The sequence below is a fragment of the Anabas testudineus genome, chromosome 18 (genome assembly GCF_900324465.2).
Source record: "Anabas testudineus chromosome 18, fAnaTes1.2, whole genome shotgun sequence".
NCBI lineage: Eukaryota > Metazoa > Chordata > Actinopteri > Anabantiformes > Anabantidae > Anabas > Anabas testudineus.
In genome coordinates, this window is record NC_046627.1 from 7,494,277 (window position 1) to 7,509,247 (window position 14,971).

The following is a 14,971-nucleotide window of genomic DNA, read 5'->3' on the forward strand; positions in this document are numbered from 1 at the left end:
TTCTTCACCCCCGAACACACCCACATCCTCCCACTGCTATTTTCATCTGTGGGGATCTTCGAGTGCGATCTCACTGTCAGACTTTCTACACATTTCCTGACTGTCTTTGCTTCCACATTGATGGAATTATTCCTTCAGTATCTGGTAAGTTGTCTAATTGTTGATTGTTCTTTAATGCATTTGTACAACAGATAAATAATTATGCAGGAGTTGTGCTGCATTGAACTGTTCTTTCTTTCTTACTGTTGACTGTGTGTTACCGTCTGATCAGTGGTTGTTCACAACATGTGGGAGTCTGACACAAGCTGTAACTGTCAGAACTCTTGGTCACGACTACAGTTTAAATAACTTTATATTATTTTTTTCCGCTTTGAATTGGAACATGAACTGTGTACTTGGATTCAAATATGTTAAAATAAAAGGAGCTGCACTAAAACCATGCATGTTGTGAACCAGAGTAGCTTCCTGTTGGTGCCTCAATGTTTACTTAAGAGACAGTTTTAATATTTCTCCACCAGATGTCAGTAAAGGATTCCTCACTGAACTGGTTGGTTATTACAGTCCTGCAGTGGTGGATGTTGGACCTTGCAGTAGTTCAGTATTACTGTAGATAGCATCAGCAGAACTTCTGTTCGTCACTGTTACCTGAGACCCTAGTAGAGAGCAGGTCAGTTTACTTTTATTATCACATGTTGTATAAAACAAGAGGAAATTTGCAGCAGTTTGTGCTTTTTTTTTTTTTTTTTATCAATGTACACAGCTCAGGTAGGTGAGGATGGTGCTGAAAACCTTTAATGTGTAAAAATAATCGACACAATAACTCAGTGTGACTTAGATTTAAAGTAATTACAACAACATGTGTAAGATTATATTAGAAATCTTAAAAACTGGAGAACCTCTCTGGGACTGGGGCATTCCCCCAGAAGCAGGAAGTCATAAATACGCACATCCTATGAGGAAGAAGCAGAATAACTAAAGTGTGATTTAAGCTCCATATGATTCAAATACTTCATGGGAAATGGATTACAGTTCTCATCATGTAAGTTTCTTGATGAGACGACCAGAAATGAAACTATAAAAATGTAAACAGTGTAATGTTTAAAACCTTACAAAGTATAATTATATAAAGAATTACAAAGAAAACCCAATAATCCCATTTGAGCACTAGGAAACAGAGGAGAGGAAGAAACTCTGCAAAACCAGATATTTCGACTGTCTGGGCTGAAACAGGAGGCGACTTGAGACTAAAATCATTGTAAATTAATTTAGATTTTTTTTTCAAATCACAGAAACAACTATGTTTTAAACTAATTTACCAAGAATAGATATTTTTAAAAACAGCAAAAACGTGAATATGCAATTTTTTAAAGAAATTAATATATTATTTAGATACAGTCTTATATTTACATGACTAAAGTACTGTAGTACGACACATACATAGATAGTATTGGCTCTATAAAGACAGCTGAAAGTATTCAGCCTTTTCACAAGTCACAACATTTATTCAAACAATAAATAATAAACAATTTCATCTGCTTTAAAAAATGTCTTAAATAAAAGATTAAATGTTTGAGCGAATGAGATTTTCTATCATCCCCTGAGTTCTTGTAACTGGTCGCAACACCTCCTGACTCAAATAAGTGTGACTCTTGCTCTCACAGTATTATTATTATTATTATTATTATTATTATTATTATTGTGACTCCTGTCACATTTTTGTTTGAGTTACACAACAGTAATAATATTATCTCTAAATCAAGGAGGAGTTGCAGCTAATGACTCATGTGCACATTGTTCATTATTGTTTTTGTTATTTCATGTATGTTTGTTCTGAGAATATTGTTTTCACATTTGATGACAGAGGATCTGTCCCTTTGACAGTGATATGATTGTTAGGAAAGTCAAAAACAAACCCACTTGTTAATGGTATTTCCCAGTTATTTTTGTAGTATGGTTGTATGAACTCAAACACTCGAGGTATTTATCTTTATTTCAGGTACAACCCAGACAATAATATAAACACACAAGCGGTAAAACCATGACCTCATTAAACAAATTAAATTATTATAGCTAATAACTGTGTGTCTTGTTGTTTTCTGAGTAGTGTGAGTTGGTAAAACATTTGTTTCCATGATTTTCCATTGTTTCCTCGACCCTTTGGTGACGTCTCTGGCTGCAGTTACACAGTAAAATGAAAGTTCTTATCTTCCAAGCAGAAATGTCCAATGAATTTTGTTTTTGTGCGTTGTTCAAAGTCAGGATTTCCTTTAAATATAATATCAAACAATGGGCTGCAGGAAAGTGTGGAGACTGTGTTAAAACAATGGTTACACATTGTCTGTGTTTTTCTGTCAGGAAAGTAATTTAAGCAACTGACGTCTCATCACTTTTACACAAAACTGTGGCATCCACTGCTGCTACTTGTTTTAAAACTATTTTTTTTAACTATGTCTGTCTTACTCACTGCTGAAGCTGGAGTGAAGAGAGACAAAATAAATGAAATAAATAAAGTAATTTGGTATTTTCCAGCTTCAGGTTGAAGAAACAAACCTGATGACTGTAATCACTTTGTGTGTTTCAGGGGAAACTAAAATCGGTATGAGGTGTTTTCTGTAGAACCAAAGGTGATAATAAAGTCATTCATATTCAATCTGTGTTTTGCCTTTATTCCTTGAACAGTGGGACCGTGTTTTAGGGGGGCTCCTCAGATTCAGACTTTGAAAACCCCGACCATGTGATGTTCTGGGTCTTTCGTTTTTGTTTTTGTTTTCATTTCAATTCAATTCTCATTTTATATCTTATATATAATATAGGATGTTTAAAAACTAGATTTGCACCTGACACCTGCACTTCTAGGTCGTCTGAACAGTGTCTGCTTATATGCAGTATATGCGCCCCCACCACCCATACTTTCCGCGGTTGCGCTCGCGTTTTTCCATCTGTCATAAACTGCAGGTTAAAATTGATCTACACTGGTTTAATGTAGGTTATAAAAGACCTACATAGGTTTATAGTAACACTGATGCACTACAGTGTTAGACCAACAGTAATCAATAGTAAATGTTCTGTCTCCTCTCGACTCCTCCTCTAATTATTATTTTATTTATGAGAATTGTGATTAAATACAGTTTATAGTTATTACAATGCTCTCATGGATCAATCTTACGTGGCTGTTAACAAAACAATAGTGCACTTACAGGGGAAAACACGGGGATTCATCAAACGACAAATGTGAAAGTGCCCTTTTAATGCGGGGGAGGAGACAGAGACAGGGAGTTAAAGAGAAAAACGAAAGAAAATTGGTCAGTGTGGTGAAATAGGTTCTCACAGTAACAGATCCAAGATATGTCACTGTGACAATTTAAAAATAATAGTTTTATTTCGCCATATACGGTGAATCCTGGTATTCTCCTCCTCCTCCTACGTTTCGGAGCAGCTCTACACTGATGGATACGTCAACGTCTCTATTTGTAGTTTTTCTACTACTTACATCGACTTCGTCTAAAGGTGAGTTGTCTGTGTGTGTTTTACCTGATTCTTATTAAACCTGCAGCTGGAATCAGACGGTGTGTGTCCAGTCTGATGTTAATTAATATTTTGAGATGATGACTGAGTTACACTGTTTAAAGTAAGTCGGTACACACTGACAGAAAACTGTCACTGGGAGTATAAGTTGCTCTCTGCTTGTATTATAATAGTGATTTTAAGGACCAGATTCTCTCCTTCACATCTGTCTGTGATTCACTCTTGATGCCAGATTCTCTCCTTCACATCTGTCTGTGATTCACTCTTGATGCCAGATTCTCTCCTTCACATCTGTCTGTGATTCACTCTTGATGCCTCGGTCACCTGTCTCACCTACATCCCCCACCTTCTTAAAGGGGCCGCTCCGGCCAAAAACACATCAGACATTAGGAGCCAGTGAGGAGACAGAAGAAGAGCCAATGACTTAAAAAAAAAAAAAAGTAGTACTAGTTAACAGACAGTACCACTGGGAATATGGATTTATTGTGACAGGATGTTGACACCAAACCAACTGGCTCTCTAATGAGGCAAAAAAGCCTCCAAAACTTCATTTTGATGGAAAACTCCAATATATTTAGAAAACACAAGTTCTTATGTGGTCGTATCATTTTATTTTGTTGTGTTATGTAAATTTATGTTTGACATAAAACCGGTTGGTGGTGCAAAATAAGGTTGGGAGTCACTCCTGTAGGTAGTTAGACAGAATTGGAACCAAAGGCATAGCTTTTCTTATGGACAGCAGAGACATGTCAATATTTGAACAAAGTTCAATTTCTCCTGTGCAACCAGCTTCCTGTTAAATTCAGAACTGAATTAAAAATCCTTCTCCTCACATAGAAATAATAATTTCATAATAAAACTACATCTTATCCTAAAGAACTCATAGCTGTACAAGACAGTGGTGAGACCAGCTCTGCTCTATGGGTTAGAGACGGTAGCAGTGAGACAGAGACAAGAGGCTGAGATGGAGGTAGCAGAGATGAAGATGTTGAGGTTCTCCTTAGGAGTGACCAGGTTAGACAGAATAAGGAACGAGTACATCAGAGGGACGGCTCACGTTGCCTGTGTTAGCAACAAAGTCAGAGAGGCCAGATTGAGATGGTTCGGACATGTTCAGAGGAGGGATAATGAATATATTGGTAGAAGGATGTTGGAGATGGAGCTGCCAGGCAGGAGGACAAGAGGACAGCCAAAGAGGAGATATATGGATGTCTTAACAGAGGACATGAGGTTGGCTAGTGTTAGGGTAGAAGATGTTCATAATAGAGTTAGGTGGAGAAGGATGATTCGCTGTGGCGACCCCTGATGGGAAAAGCCGAAAGAGAAGAAGAAGATCCTAAAGAACTCATAGCTCCATATTTTCCCAGCAGAACTCTCTGTTCTCCGTTCTCAGGCTGCAGGTTTACTTGTGGTTCCTAAAGTTTCCAGATGTAAAATGGGAGGCAGATGTTTCCCACATCACATGTTCTCTGGTGTTGAGTCAGTTGTGTATGAGTCTTATATGACTGTGACTGTGCGTTTGTGTCCCAGTTTTCTCTACACTGATTTATTTTCTGTCTTTTCTAGAAGTAAACAAAGTAAAAGTGAAGCCTGGAGAGGACGCAGTTCTTCAGTGTGATGGTCCTAAAGATGTTCAGATCACAATGCTGGAGTGGATCAGACCTGACCTGAACTCAGATGGTTACGTCTTCTTCTATCGGGACGAACGCCTCTACAAGAACTACCTGCATCAATCTTTTGTGGACCGAGTGGAGCTGATAGATCCAAAGATGAAGAACGGAGATGTCTCTGTGATACTGAGGAACGTCACCGACACAGACACGGGAACATACAAGTGTTATGTTTCAGTGAGTAAAGCGAGTCGGAGGCAGAGAGCCACACCTGATTTCAGCAAAACCATCGAGCTGCTTGTTGACGACTCAGGTGAGTTGATGTGAGAGTGAAACATCACAGATCAGATGTTGGTGTTGATGAGACTTTGTAGAAAATTGCTTGGTGTGAGTGATGGGGTCAAAGTGCAGTAGATAATGTCTGACAGGAGTTTGACCCACTGACCTTACATCTGCTTCTGATCTACAGGTGAAGCAGCTGGAGAAACCGGGGAATGGAAGAAACACGAGCACATATGTGGCACTGATTGTATCATTTTTTGTTGTGGTTGTTCTTGTTTTGGGGATCGTCCTTAAAAGAAAAATACTGAAATCGCCTCATTCTCCTGATGAAGAACTTTACCCTCAGCAGGTCTGAAATGTTCTCCTCCCTGAATTGCCACCTTATCGTGGTGGAGGAGTTTAAAGGTTCACAGGATCCTGGGAGCTGTGGTGTCGTCTCAGGTGCTGAACCAACCGAGAGCAATTCATGGGATAAACAAATTCTCCAAAAATAAATATTAATTAGACATATAGTGTGGAAAATGGAAATTAAAATGAAAGATCACTAAAATAGAGAAGAAGAGAGAGAGTACAAGAGTAATTTTCTTATTTAAAACCATTACAAACTTTTACCACCTTGATGGTGGTTGGACGAGCATTGGTAAGTGACAACAGAGACAGAGAGGAAGAAATGAGAGAACAGGAAGAGGAGGAGATTAATTTGAGGGATGAATGTGAAGATAAAATAGACTCAGAAAGTGAACTGGGAGCAGCGAGTGATGAACAGAAGGTGATAAAGACTTGGACACTGAGTTGTTGTATTAGTTGTTGGCTGTTTAGATTTTAATACAGAGTCATTGACATGAAAAACCTAATTTAAAAATCTGTGTATTGTCAAAATCTGCTTTTTTGCACAAATATTTCAAGAATGTCCTTACAAATGTGCTAGTTTTATATTTCCTTTCTGTGAATTATTTACCTCATGAAACAACATAGATTTGGTTGGTGACAAATTGTTAACAATTACAAATCTATGTTTCTACTTTGGTAAAGCTAGTGATGTTGTTGTTGTACAAAAAAAACTGTGAACTCAGCAGTATTTCACTGAATCAATTTGAGCCTATACACTGGAAATGTAACAGAAAGCAGCTGATATGTCTCACATTGTAAAAAATATTTTAATTGTACTTATTGATCTTGCTGATGATGCACTATGTGACTGTGTAATATTTTACTTTTTGTGTCTTACTTTGTTTTACTTTGTTTTACTGTGAACAGCTCCACCTCACACTATGACCTCAGTAAAAGCCATATATTGTATATCCGTTTTCTGACAGTTTCAAACTAAGAAACTATAACTTTATACAAGAAGACGAGGAAGAAGGTCAACCCAATAAATAGATGTGTCAAATGATTGACTGAAAGTCTGATCTGTTTTTGTAACAGAAACCAAAACTACACCTCAGTTCTCTCTCGGTACACTTTGGGACAACCCCTTCAATTTGAAACTAAAACACCGTGGAAATTCACATACATATTCACAGACTTTATTATGTAAGATAGATACTTTAGTGGAAACTAAGTGTGAAAAGCTGTATGAAGTTTCCTCTAACTGAGACGTTTTCTATAAGAACTGCGTGAGTGTGTGTGTGAACACACGCTGCCTGTGTGATTTCTTCACATTCTCTTTCCCCTTCATCTACATTTACAAAACGATCGCTTCTGTGTGAAACCATTTACCAAAAGTTTCTAGCTGAGAGCGGCAGAAACCAAAATTAACTGCTTAAATTTAGATGTTTTCAGTTCTCAGAAATAAAACAGCTGCTTGAAGGTTGACTGGAATTGTGCTAAGGCAAAAGACTGTTTGACGTTTACTGATGGAAAATCACGGGACGAACAGCTGACGATTTCTGATTCATTCAAAATAATTGCAGCTTTTTATCAAGTAATTTATTTATTCATGTCATTCAATTGTTGAAAGTGTTTGTCTTTCTGTTTCAAGATGAACAGACTCTAATTCCCCAAGTTCCTATTACTTCATCAGAAAAGCGTCTCCCAACCCCACATGATTCAATTCCACTTTTCTTATACACCATTGTTTATTGTAAGTTCATTCCCACACACCGAGTCATCATGCACCAAAACTGCAGCTGGTGTCTAATATCCACCCTAAAAAAGCCAAACAAACAACTGCACAACTGTGTGGGTTTAGAAGCCAAATAAGCAGGGGTAGTGTTGATAAAAGTGAAGTCCCGGCTAATTGAAGTCACTGATCGTTGTTCTCTTTCATGTTCAACTATCATCTGTCAACATTTAGGAGGTTAAAGTTGACACCATTTTATCCTTTAGATTAGAACAGAACAAATCTACAATCTAAGTACAGAACCAGAACAACAGTAATAATGAGAATTAATATTAAAAATAGTAAATACAAATGAAGTTTTCTGTGGGAGGAAGTTACACTATAAAGTCTAACGTTGAAAATGTTTTTCACTCGCTGTCAGCAAACAGTCATAACGTGTAATAAAAAGCATTTAAACCTTAATTAATGCTATAAACTCACTTGATTACTGTGAGATATCCTCTCCAGTCCCTGAAGCTGCAGAGACTCTTCACTACATGATCAAACTGATGACAGCACCTTTTGTTCAGTTGCCCTCCACACTTCCTGTACATTTGAAACTAATGAGGTTAAGGGGGAATTAACCGAAATACACACAATAAATACCTTTTGTTCACATTAATGAAATAAACAAACTGTGTTTTTTTCTAACAACACGTATTTGACAGCGTCTTCTTCTGTTCTACAAAACCTGACTGAGAGGTTTTATGTAGGTGTAGTTTAGATGTCTCGGCCTAATGTCCCAGTGTTAGTGATGAACTCGATAATCTGATTAAACAGTGGATCCCCCTCCCTGACATGTCAGAGTGGAGCCCAGGACGCAGAGACGCAGTCTTACACACCTCTCTGCAGCTTCCTTACGGCCGTCACCCCCCAATAACTACCATAACCCCATAGAGACAGTGTCTGCTCCCCGACTAACTAAATTATTTATATCAAAAACCAACAAGAGGAGTGATTCATAAAAACCTAATAAGAAAAAGAAAAAAGAAAAAGAAAACAATCAAATGTGGACTTTTAAATATCATTACTCATTACTAATACATCACTTATTTTGTCTTACTGAAACCTGGCTGCAGCAGGATGAATATGTCTCTCTGAATGAGTCGACCCCCTCAAGTCATGTTAATTATCATGTTCCTAGAAACACAGGTCGGGGTGGAGGAGTAGCAGCAATCTTCCACTCAAGTTTGTTAATCAACCCCAGACCTAAACATAGTTTTAATTCATTTGAGAGCCTCACTCTTAGCCTCTCTGATCCTAACTGGAAAAATCAAAAACCAGTCCTTTTTGTTATTGTGTACCGTCCTCCTGTCCCTTACTCTGAGTTTTTAACTGAATTCTCAGAGTTTCTATCTGATTTAGTTCTTAGTGCAGATAAAGTCATTATAGTGGGGGACTTTAATGTCACCTGGATGTCCTCCAATTTCCTTCTACTAAATCCAGACAAGACAAAGGTTATTTTGGTTGGTCCTAAAAATCTCAGAGACACTATGTCCAATCACATTCAACTCATTCTTAGCCTCAACTAATACTGTAAGAAATCTCTGAGTTATCTTTGACCAGGATATCTCCTTCACCTCATACATTAAAGAAATATTTAGAACTGCTTTTTTTCACCTGAGAAACATTGTTAAAATTAGGAGCATCCTGTCCCAAAGTGATGCTGAAAAACTAGTCCATGCATTTGTTACTTCCAGACTGGACTCTTGTAATTCATTATTAATAGTTTGTCCCAATAACTCATTAAAGAGCCTCCAGTTAATCCAAAATGCTGCAGCCAGAGTTCTCACTGGAATTAGTAAGAGAGATCATATTTCTCCTACGTTAGCTTCTCTCCATTTGCTCCCTGTAAAATCCAGAATTGAATTTAAAATTCTTCTCCTTGCTTATAAATCACTTAATAATCAGGCTCCATCTTATCAGAAAGACCTCATAGTTCCTTATCTTCCAAGCAGAACTCTCCGTTCTCAGACTGCAGGTTTACTTGTGGTTCTTAGAGTTTCCAAATGTGTCATGGTTTCGGCCTGGCCCCGGCCGGTCTTGGATTTTCCTCTCGTTCTCCCTCTGGACTCCGCCCACCAGCCACTTCTCTCCCTCTGCTCCTGCCAATCAGCTGCATATTGGACTCACCTGTGCCCACTTTCCACTACATAAGCTCTCCTCAGCCCTTCCTCCTCTGTCAGATCGTCGTTTTCCCCACCTGTCTCCAGCGTCGTTCCCCAGCCTGTGTTCCTAGCCCGTGTTCCTGCCTGTTGCTAAACCTGCCTGTTCCTGGACCCTGCCTGCTCCTGCTCATTCCTCCTCAGTCCTGTCTGCTTTCCCCTCTGGATTCCCTGGACTTTGTTCCCCCTCTGAACTCTGGACATTATTACCTGTGTTTCCCGTGAGTGTTTTCCTGCCTTTGAGCAGTGGTTTTGCTTTGTACTTTGAGATCCTGATTTGTTACTTTGTTTTCAGCCATTTTGGTAGTTCTAAGTTGTTACTTTGTCCTCGTGTTTTCTGCCTATTTTTGTATTGTCGGTTGACACCCACCTTAGTTTCCCTGTTTTTGTAGTTTGCTAATAAAATCCTGTTTCAGTTAATTCCTGCCTCGTCCCCCTCCCTTAAATTTGTGACACAATGTAGAATGGGAGGCAGAGCCTTTAGCTACCAAGCCCCTCTCCTGTGGAACCAGCTCCCAGTTCAGGTTCGGGAGGCAGACACCCTCTCCACATTTAAGACTAGACTTAAAACTTTCCTTTTTTATAAAGCTTATAGTTAGAGATGGATCAGGTGACTCTGAACCATCTCTTAGTTATGCTGATATAGCTTAGTCTGCTGGGGGAACTCTATTGATAAGCTGAGCTCCTCTCCTCTCTCCTTTCTCTTAGGAGTCACTCTCCTGTGTCTATATTTGTTCAGTGTGTATTTGTGCCATCAAGTGGACAAATGGTGCTGTACAAACAGTGAATACATGCAACAACTAAACAACTTTCTTTATTTCTAATAATACAACAATAGTGTGTCTATATGTTGTGTTTGTGTTTGTTTGAGGTTGCAGAGAAGAGAAGCAGCTGGTGGCATCAAAGTAAAACCCGTCAGTTAAAGAGAAGAGAAAACTGCAAAAATAACTAGGTAGAAAATAATTAGGGTGCAGTTACTTCGAACAGGAAGACAACATTTTACATCTTCAGAGGTTTTTATGCTATAGAAGTTGTTTTGTCTTCCAAACTTCCACTCAAGCCTAATGGGATATGATGTGTAGTCACTTGAGTGAGTTCTTGCTCTACCTCCACATGCTGAAACAAAAGATGGATGTGAGACCACTGTACTAACTCTATACTCAAACCTGCTACTCTACTACTACTGCTTCTCTTTCAAGTCTTTCCAGACACATGGAGTCAAACCCCACTGCCACTGGATCTCTTTTATTCGTCTACCAGGATGATTAAGAGTTCTTTCCTGTGTCTTGACTGTGCGTCACTGTCTCCTTCGCAGAATCATATAAAAAATGTCGGTCGTCCACAATCCAACTTCACTTAACAGTTCTGCTAAAGAAGCTGATTTACCGGAACAAGCCTTCCGGACATATCGACCTGAATCATCTGAACTTAAACGAACATAAATAAATATCTGAGCTTTTTGTATAAACATGTTTATTACTGACAGTCACTTAAATCTGAGTTTAAATATGTCTTGGCATGGTGAAATGAAAACGCCACTGATTTTTGATGTGGTCTCTGATGTTATGAATCTAATTTCTTATAATAAAAAGAAAATACACTTCCAGCTTGTTTGTGTCTTTTTGCTCTGTTAATCTCACTTCACTTCTCTGTGTTTACATATCAAGGTGAAAAATCCTGTTTCAGGTCTGAAACTGACAAAATTAATAAATTAATGAATAGATTGAATAAATAAAGCAGTTATTATCATTATTATTTAAAATATACACTCAAACTTTCTGCAGCGTAAAATTATTTCACATCATCTGAGCAGTTTAAAAACTTTCATTTTTTTATTGGTCAACAGCGTGTAGATGTTTCATATATTTACATTTGTTAGTCAAACTCATCGACACAGGCAGAGCACACTAAGTGTGTCCATCAGTTCAGTAGAAGAGCAGTGAAAGAGTAAAAGCACATCTTTTTTTTTTTTTTTCTCCGAATAACAAATCCTCAATTCTGTGAGGAAGTAGAAGTGAATCTGACAAATACTGCAGTAATGGCATCCTGTCAGTCAGAAAAACTCGGATTAGCTGATGGTAATTAACAGATGGGAACAGTTTTCATTCCAAGAAGCTGATCAGGGCCAGTCCCTTCTTTCCCCTGGGTGATGTTTTCAGTCTCGATTAAACTAATTTAATGGGTTAATAATGAGTGACTGAGATAAATACTTGGAAAAGTAAAGTAAAATTCCTAAAAAAAAAAAACTGTACAGTGGTAGAAAGTTGAGTCATGACAACTGGACCTGTTCTTATTAAGTTGAAACATTTCACTACTCATCCATTTACATTTACATTTAGTCATTTAGCAGACGCTTTTATCCAAAGCGACTTACAAGTGAGGAACAAGGCAAGCAAACAAAATCTAAGTCAAGAAGAAACAACATCAAAGCAAAGTGCTATAAAAAAGTGTTTTTGTTTCTACAGATGTGAGAATGAAAGAAAAGTTTTTTGAGAGTTCTGCTTTCAGCAGTTTTTTAAAGATTGCTAGTGAGGTGGCTGAGCGTGCAGAGTTCTGCAGCTCATTCCACCATCGTTGGTTCACTGAGCTGAACAGTTTTCCTTGGTGTCGACTGTGTGGTGCAGGTACCACCAGACGACGTTCCCTGGTTGAGCGCAGTGGACGGGGGGGGTGTAGACCTGAATGTTTGAACTGAGATAAGATGGAGCTTTAGTGTATGAACAGAACAACTGTTTCCTCACTGGGAATCCACACCATGCTGTCAGCAGATAAGGAAGAGAACTGATTCCTCTTCATGTGATTTTTTTTCTTTCTTTCAGCTCAGACAGCTGCAGCTCCACGGCTATTTTCACTATGTATTCACTGGTGGTTATCGTATTTATTACCCTGATTTCTGCTTCTTTTCAAGGTAAGCTATGTGTGTGTGTGTGTGTGTGTGTGTGTGTGTGTGTGTGTGTGTGTGTGTGTGTGTGTGTGAACAGAATGTTTTTCTCATGCTCTGTTACAATATTAAAACCACCAGGTTGTGTTTCTGTCCAGTCACTCACTTTAAATCTCACGCAGGTTGTAGACTGTATGTAGGCTGTTAAAGAGACAAAGTGACATCTTCAAGACAAATGTTTAGCTGTCAGTCAGCTATGTGTTCATCTAGGCTACTGGAGGAATTATTGGACTAACAGATTAATATCTACAGGTCATTTTGAGTCACCAGTTAAGATGAGCACCGGAGGAAAGCCGTATAGGTACTAAAAGGACATGCAGACTCCACACAGAACAGTCCTAGCTGTCTTTACAAACTCGTGTCCTTGTATGTTTGAAGTAAAACTGCTAGGCAGTGAGTGACCATGATGCCCAGTGTAAATTTAGACTTAATCAAACTCTGTATTTATTGGAAACCAGCTGAGCGATAAACTGAAATAGTTCCAAAAACAATGTGTGAGAACCAGCTCTTCGTGACATGTGATTTGTTGTTTATTTCCTCTTTTGTCAAGTCAAGACTTCTTTCACAGAAACCACAAGTCTTTACTGTGGAATTGGTTGGTTTGTTTTTAACCGAGTTTTCTAATAGTTCTTATTCGTTTTGAGGAGTTGAGTCACATCTTCAAAGACGTAAACTAAAACTGGACGACTGAGAATCTTTACCAGTTTCCTGAATGATTTACTTTCTTCTTTTTGCTTAGAACTGAACAAAGTAAAAGTGAAGACTGGGGAAAATGTCATTCTTCAGTGTGATGGTCCTAAAGATGTTCAGATCACACTGCTGGAGTGGATCAGACCTGACCTGAACTCAGATGGCTACGTCTTCTTCTACCGGGATGAACGCCTCTATGAGAACTACCTGCACCCATCTTTCGTGGGCCGAGTGGAGCTGATGGATCCAAAGATGAAGAACGGAGATGTCTCTGTGATACTGAGGAACGTCACCGACACAGACACGGGAACATACAACTGTTATGTTTCAGTGAGTAAAGCGAGTCGGAGGCAGAGAGCCACACCTGATTTCAGCAAAACCATCGAGCTGCTTGTTGACGACTCAGGTGAGACAGGTGTTTTGTAATTTTATAAAGATGTTATAAAGTTTAGTATCCCATCCCCAACCAGCCCGTTTGAGGTTACAATCAAGCTGAGACACATGGAAAAACCTCTGAAAAACAAGAACAGAAATCCTTCTGTAGTCATCATTATTCATGCGTGTTAGCAGTTTCACACGTAGTCGCTGCAGTGAGCTGTGAAATATTCCCTAGGTGCAGTAGAAAATGTGTGCTATACATTATAAATAAACCGAATAGAAATGAATTGAAATGGATTCTGTTGTGCTCTTCCCTCATCATCTTCCTGACATCTGATACCCCTGTTCTGGTTTGGTTCTACAGGTGATGGAGCTGGACACATGGGGGGTATAAAAGACATTCGTGGACATGGTGCAGCAGCTGTTGTGCCATTTATTGGTGTGGTTGCTCTTACTTTGGGGGTCTTCTTGAAAAGAAAAAGAAATAATTTATTAATTTCTACAGATGAAGAATGTCAACAACCATAGGTCTGAAACATCTCTGATTTCTGTCTTTCTGCGTTTTGTGAGTTTGCTAAAACTGTAATAAACCTTCACACATGGTAATCTAGAGTTACACTTTCAGAATGAGCCTGTTCTCATTACACCTCACTTCACATGTGTATAGATTTACACCTCTTTGGCATGAAACACATTACAACCTGAGCTGTTAATTATGGGAAATATGCAGATTGAGTCCTCCTCATTACAAGAAGTATTCCTCATATCTGTTACCCCCATTTCTTCTTCATGCTTCCTCTTCACTCCTTTATGAACAAACACATTTACATACAATGAGTAAGCACATGTGATGGGGTTTTACAAGTGAACTTCCCACACTGTCAAAATAGATAATAAACAGGACATTTTAAGATGTCAGAGATAAAGCAGCTGCTGCAAAACTCGTGGTGGTGAGTGTGTTTTTTATTCAACCTGGAACTTTCCAAAACATTTTTGACAGCACGGAAGCTTTGCACACATGATCATCCGTGATGACAGCTGTCACAAAGTCCTGTGACAAAATGTGTAGTGTTAGTAGCAGGTGCACTGTCTGACCACAACATCCAAATATCTGACCAGGAGACTGTGGGTGATGACACAATGGGCTAAACATGAATCTTCCTTTTTAAGCTAACACACATTTCGTAATGATCTGTCTGCATGACATCTATAAAACCTAATGTGCACACAGAGAGTATGATCGGCAAACAAAGGCTGGGGTAAGTAAATAGAGATGAAT

General features: G+C 38.7%; 2 protein-coding genes across 3 annotated transcripts; both read left to right on the forward strand.

The window, feature by feature from the left end:
- Positions 1-41: 41 nt before the first annotated feature.
- On the forward strand, positions 42-14,295 carry LOC113168473 (coxsackievirus and adenovirus receptor homolog). 2 transcript variants are annotated; one of them, XM_026369488.1, is made up of 4 exons: positions 42-144; positions 12,503-12,591; positions 13,364-13,720; positions 14,057-14,295. In XM_026369488.1, exons 2-4 carry the CDS (start codon positions 12,537-12,539, stop codon positions 14,218-14,220), a joined length of 576 nt encoding a protein of 191 aa, XP_026225273.1. In that variant the 5' UTR covers positions 42-144; positions 12,503-12,536; the 3' UTR covers positions 14,221-14,295. The 2 variants fall into 2 exon arrangements, with proteins under 2 accessions (XP_026225273.1, XP_026225274.1); XM_026369489.1 differs by lacking the exon at positions 42-144 and having other exon boundaries at positions 12,352-12,591.
- On the forward strand, positions 144-6,814 carry LOC113168474 (coxsackievirus and adenovirus receptor homolog). Its single transcript, XM_026369490.1, has 3 exons — positions 144-3,507; positions 5,092-5,448; positions 5,605-6,814. The coding sequence occupies exons 1-3, from the start codon at positions 3,447-3,449 to the stop codon at positions 5,709-5,711; spliced, it is 525 nt and encodes a 174-aa protein (XP_026225275.1). The 5' UTR covers positions 144-3,446; the 3' UTR covers positions 5,712-6,814.
- Positions 14,296-14,971: the final 676 nt, after the last annotated feature.